We start from the raw sequence: 6,242 nt of genomic DNA, 5'->3' as shown, positions 1-6,242 counted from the left end.
GAAACACATTAATAAACAATTAACCAAGGCACTCAGAAAAGTATATGGTTGGAGAAGTCGTTATTTAATTTAATCTGGCTTCGTATGATTAAAAGCAACATGATAATCGACCCAACGCAGTTCCCCATTGTTGTTGTAGTGAGCGCTGTAACGCTGTTGGGGACAAAATCAGCGACGTAAACGGTGACGTCATGACGCAGCAGCGGCAGCACCAGTCGAGCTCTGAGCGGTGTGAACAAAACGGGGGCTGAAAATAAAAACCGGTTTCGAACCAGAAAAGCTCTAGCACGGAGCTAGAACGTGAACCGCGTTGGTGTGAAAGGGGCAATACTGAGTAATTCTTGATGTGCTATGTATCCAAACATTTCTTCAGTACTCAACCCACATACTATACAGTCGGACCACACTGTCTACTCCATTTTACATGACACAAACTAGCAATAGCATATTAGTGTGCAATTTTTGGGCAGACCTTTGTTGTGTGACGCTTTGGTCACTGGAAACGACACCTCTCTGCTGTTGACCTTTATGATGAGTATGTTCCAAACAACCTGTTTTTTGGAACATACTATATTTCTCATACTAGAAATATGCTTCTACCGGCAACATACTGATCAAAAAGTAAATATTTTGGCAGTTTCATGCAGTGTTATTTATTTAATTGAGGGCTTGCTATTGTATGGGGTAAGACCTGATTTTCTCCATCAAGACATGTTAGCTGGCTAGCCCATATAAACTACCTTTAATTAGTATTTAAAACGAATACAAATACTACAGTTTTGCACTAAAACAGATCATATTGTGCTAGCTTCTTCTGTTTACATATAATTAGGCTTCTACAAAAAAACTAAGCATAGCACTGTGTGTTCTTTTTTGACTTTAGGAAGTAATTCTACTTTTAAATGCTGGTTTAATTTGCTGCTTGCTTGTTGTTTTTCAGCGCTGGTGGTTACAAGTGCAGCGGCCGGCTTCGCCATGGCTCCAGTGCCATTTGACCCTCTGCTCTTCTTCGTGTCCTCTCTGGGAATAGGCCTCGCCTCTTGTACTGCCAACACAATCAACCAGGTCAGTTACCCTTAGAGGGAGATCACACAAGGCCATGCATGTTTATTTCCGTATACGAAGTGTTTGTTTTGTTTTGGCTCTTTGCACATCACACGTAGGCCTAAACACAACACAAGTCCTCGATAATGTGTGGAACATGGTTTACTTTTCACTGTTTGACCTTTAAGTGTAATCAAGGGCTCTTAGACACACTGTCATGAATACATTTCAGAAGGATGGGACTACCTGCAGGAGTATCTAATAAACCGGTAATAGTGTGAACAAAAGCGTGACTTACGTAATTGTTTCAAGAATCGCAGTAAAAAGTGCAGATGTTTCTGCTTAATAATCTGCTTATTTTTAAAGTACCAATTTCCTTTTTGGAGGAAAGTAATGAGGAATTGTCTCAGAGCTGGCAAGATATCTGTTGGTCTTTATAATGCTTAATCAATTTTTTCTGACATGTAATACAAACAAGAAGTGCTTGTTGACAGACACACACATGTGCAGTTTTCCTCAGAGTGATCCCTCTGTTCTGGAAAACCATCACCAGCACATCCCCCTTTTTGACCCCTTTTTTTACATTCCTCTTGTGCTACGTATCTTAAAAATGCACCGAGCAGACTGCAATGCTGTTATTATTTCCTTGCTGAAAGCTTTTTTCGAAGCTATAAACAAAGGTGAGCTAGTGTGCAGAGACACTTAGAATGCCTGGAATAAGTGGAGCCTAGCGTTGACGTTAGAGATAGGGATTTGCTCGGTGACTCAGGAATATTAGTATAATGGGTGACCTCTCCCTCAGCCTTAGATTGAACTCTTCTTAATAGTGTTTTTAGTCTATAATTTAGCAAAGGCCCTTATTACACTGCAGGTTCCTGCCCTTAGGCCAGGGGTCGGCAATCTGCGGCCCTCGAGCCGCATGCGGCCCTTTAAGCCCTCTGCTCTGGCTCACTTGAGCTTAGACAAAAATAAGAAGGAAATAAAATAAAAATATTTGTAGGACTATTTATATTTTGTTGCATGGTTGAAAATGTTTCGTATCTTGTATTTTGAGGTGATACTGTGACACATAAATAAAAAACAAAACGGTTTTAATTAGGTCAACTAAAATATGCGTCACATCCTGCTACGGTCCCGCGCGAGCGCCTTTTCTTGGAGGCGAATAACCTGACCCCCGGCTCAATGAGCGAACTATGGATAAATCAAAGAAAAGTATCGGAGGAACACAGGATTTAATTCTGTGCGGACAGAGTTCTATGCTTTCACAGCAAACGATGCTGGTTTACCGGTATGTTTGATATGTAGAGAGAAGTTGTCAACGGTGCTGCAGCCTTTACGTATCGAGGAACAACACGGGAGAGGAAGACAGCTGACAATCTTCAGTCATAGTTCAATGGGGTATGTAATTTATTTCAGAAAACACTTTTTGTTATATTCCATGGAATGCTCTTAACGTCCCGATAGCAATGAAGATATTAAATGCTTTGACAATAAATACATACAAAAATTAATCTGTGGAAGCCGTAGCGCTGTAAAAAGCACAACCAATCATTTTAGCCGGCCGGCTAAAGTAACTGGATGGCCTACCTGCCTGTCAGCCTTCCATCTGTGCAGAAACTTATCTCGTGGCCTCATTGATGATGCGCGTTGGTGTGTGTTGGAGGAGGGGTTCTGTAAGGAAGTCTGAAGGAAGAGGCATATTTTTTCCGGTTGTGTATTTTCAAATTCTAGCGCACTCAAGCTGGTTTCTCCTTTCTTACCTACTCTACCTTTAACTATTTTTAGGGTGCAGGTATGTATGTTTTATTTATTTAAAGTGGGCACATTTTAATTATATATTTTTTTCCTTCAAATGTGCAGAGGACTCCCCAATTGCTGTGTTTAATTTATTTTAAAGTAGGCCTCTGTATTATTTTTTATTCTCCTTATCGGAGTTCTTTGTTTCTTATTAGAGGTTAACAGTTTTATATAATGTAATAAATAGCCTTATAAATGCAAAAAAACTGTAGTTTTTGTCTGATATAACAATAAATACAACTTTATAAGCTATCAAGCAATGAAATATGTTTTGCGGCTCCAGACAAAAAAATGTTTTGGAAAAAGGAGCAAAATGGCTCTTTTGGTCAAAAAGGTTGGAAACCCCTGCCTTAGGCCGAAGCCCCGCCTACCTCTTACCCTCAACGTTTCAACTGCTACAAATGCCAAGTCAAACAACCTTTGTTTAGAAGTGACACTGATCACCATAGTCCTGAACTTGCATTCTGTATCACAACTACAATCTGCCCCCCCCCCCCTGCGTCACCTATTGGAGTTTGGATAAGAATGTGCTAATGTTTACACGGTTCATTTTTAGTTTTGCCCTGAATAGTGTTAGTCAGACTGTTGCTCAGGTTAACGTTGTATTGTTTCTTCAGTGGCCTGAACCAGAGCCACGCTCCAACTCCTCTGTGCAGCTCGACCTCACACTGAGCAGGTGTGTAAATATCCTTCAGGTATTTGAGAAATGTTCCCCTCCTCATGCTGCCTAGAGTATTGCAGACTCCAGCTCTAAGACGCTGAGTGATGTAAGAGGGGTCTGCCTCTGAGCGTACCCTGGGTGTCCCTTTATCTGCGGGCCCGCCCTCACATCAGTACTGTCAGTCTTCATTTTCTCCAGCCCGAGGTTAGGATATGACATGGCTTCGTATTTCATTGGAACATTGTTGTTTGCCTTTCAGTGCCTCTCTCGGCTCCCTCCGGTCAGGTTCAGTTTCAAACCTACAGTGAAGGTGAAGCGCGGGCTAAGGTGAATTTCAGAGCCCAAATTCTAGTTGCAAATTCGATAAGTGTGTTAAAAACGACAGGAAATACTTACACTCAGGGCGTCCATCAATTTGGAAATGATGGAACAGTTTTTATCTTTTCCAGGCCTTTTGCAAAAGCCACCTTTTTGCAACTCGGCTTCATCAATTTAAGTTAAAGCAGAATTTGGATAAATAAATAAAAATTAAGCATGCTTTACTTATTATTTTTTCCTTCTTGCTGTGTCACTTTTCAAGGTCTATTTTAAAACCATATACACTCTAATAGCATTTTGTATCTCTTTAGTTATACAACCGGAGTACACCAGTATTACATTTTTAGGAAGAAGTCATGAAAAGTTGATATTTGATTGTATAAATCAGGGGTCCCCAAACTTTTTCCAGTGAGGGCCACATAACTTTTCCCTTCTCTGATGGGGGGCCGGGTCAGTTTGTAACAGAAAAAGTGTGACGATCGCAGTGGTGCCTAAATGTAAGAATTTATTGTTTTCCAAAAAGCCACACATAAGCAAATATGAATAACCCTTTCTGAGATCAAATAACCCCCTCTGTGTTCTTCACAGAAAAATTTAACTCAGGAAATATATAATAACACTATTTATGAAATCAATAAAAATCAAATAACCCTCTCTGGGTTCTTCACAGAAAAAAAGTCAGGAAATATGTAATAACAGTATTATGAAATCAATAATACCCAAATAACCCTCTCTGGGTTCTTCACAGAAAAAGAGTCAGGAAATATGTAATAACAGTATTATGAATACCCAAATAACCCTCTCTGGGTTCTTCACAGAAAAAAAGTTAGGAAATATGTAATAACAGTATTATGAATACCCAAATAACCCTCTCTGGGTTCTTCACAGAAACAATGCTTCTATTGTGCTGTGCACAATCTTGGTAAAAGTTCAGCTTCAGTTGTCACAGCAAAATCTCTTAAATGACTCATATGAGCAGTCTCTCAACGTTCTTGTGTTCTTTCCTTATAGTCCAGTTGTGTAAGTTCCAGTATTATAGCCTAGTAGACACCAGTGTTTGCTCTCTCTCATCAACTTCCCCCTGAAAAACACAAAGCAAGCAGGCTGAGAAACCAAACTAAGTGATACAGCACCTACACAGCACAATACATTTCAATACAAGTATGGTTGTGGAGATGGATTTTTTATAGTGAGCTTACCTATGTACTGTATGTTCATCAGTGTGAACTGTGGGCCTGCATCTGGCTGGTGAGAAGTTCAATGTCAGGTTCCATTCTAGTCACAGCCAGTCTCAAACACTGATGCAGATGTTCATCTGTCAATCTTGATCTCCTCTGAGTTTTCAGGTGTTTCATGCGTGAAAAGGTTTGCTCGCAGATATACGTGCTGCCAAAAACTGTGGACATCTTCATTGCGTGTTTTTTTATGTTAGGGTACGTGTCTTGAGGGAGGGCGGCATAGAAGTCAATGAGACTGGTGGGCTTGAATGAGTCTTTCAGAACATCACAGCTCTGTAACTCGGCCAGCTCAAACTGATAAGAAGGCTGGGCTTCATCGATGTCGGCAACAAAGGGGTTCTGGAAAAGACGGATTTCTTTTGCATGAACATGTAGTTCACGGAATCGCACACCGAACTCCGCCTTCAGCATTTCTAGTGCTTCCACACACTTTTCAGCTGGGAACGGGACCGCTGGTTTCTCTGCAGAAAGCTTTTGGGTAGCAGGGAGATGGGTGAAGTTGTGCTTTTTCACTTGCTCCAAAAGCAGCGCTTGTTTCACCTCAAATGCTTTTATGTGGGAATACATGTCGCAAATGAGTTTCCCCTGGCCTTGTAGCTGCAAGTTAAGGCCGTTCAGCAGTTCTGTCACGTCTGTAAAAAATGCGAGGTGCCATTTCCATTCTGGGTCGATCAGCTCTGGGACCGTTTTAACTTTTTGAATGAAGAAATGCGTTAATTTCAGGTAGCAGCTCGTAAAAACGCCTCAAAACTCTGCCGCGGCTCAGCCATCGGATCTCTGTGTAGTATAATACATCTCCGTGCACAGACTCCAGGTCAGACAGGAATTGTTGGAACTGCCTGTGTTTAAGTCCATTTGCTCTGATGAAGTTTATGCATGATACCACCACCTTCATGACAGAATCCCACTTCAACACTTTGCAGCACAGTGCTTGCTGGTGAATTAGGCAGTGCACTTGTAGCGGGGCGGTGAGACCCCGCTCTTCCATCTCCCGGTTCATGCGTCCTATCAGACCCCGAGTCGCGCCCACCATACTCGGAGCCCCGTCAGTCATGATGCTGGCAAGCTTTGCCCAGTCCAGATCCAACTCTTCGATGGTTTGACATACTTTGCCGAAAATATCCTCCCCCGTCGTAGTGCCTTTCAGACTTTGGAGGGCTGCCAGCTCCTCGCACATGTCAAAA

At 41.7% G+C, this 6,242-nt stretch overlaps 1 protein-coding gene and 1 long non-coding RNA gene across 2 annotated transcripts in view; one reads left to right on the top strand and one right to left on the bottom strand.

Moving 5' to 3' along the window:
- Positions 1-191: 191 nt before the first annotated feature.
- The window catches only part of cox10 (cytochrome c oxidase assembly factor heme A:farnesyltransferase COX10), a gene marked incomplete at its 5' end in the record, with an annotated part of 37,196 nt that continues 31,145 nt past the window's right edge, over positions 192-6,242 (top strand). Inside the window, 2 exons of the mRNA XM_079658480.1 lie at positions 192-231; positions 941-1,065. Of these exons, the coding sequence (XP_079514606.1) occupies positions 192-231; positions 941-1,065 (165 nt within the window). The remainder of the gene's footprint in view (positions 232-940; positions 1,066-6,242) is intronic.
- Positions 4,237-5,738, bottom strand: LOC307025695. Its single transcript, XR_013804240.1, has 2 exons — positions 5,020-5,738; positions 4,237-4,901 (listed from the first exon to the last, which is right to left on the bottom strand). It is a non-coding gene; the product is annotated as an uncharacterized lncRNA (long non-coding RNA).

The sequence above is a fragment of the Notothenia rossii genome (assembly GCF_949606895.1).
Source record: "Notothenia rossii genome assembly, chromosome: 11".
NCBI lineage: Eukaryota > Metazoa > Chordata > Actinopteri > Perciformes > Nototheniidae > Notothenia > Notothenia rossii.
The sequence above is the reverse complement of the archived record's forward strand: the minus strand, read 5'-3'. Positions and strand labels throughout refer to the sequence as shown.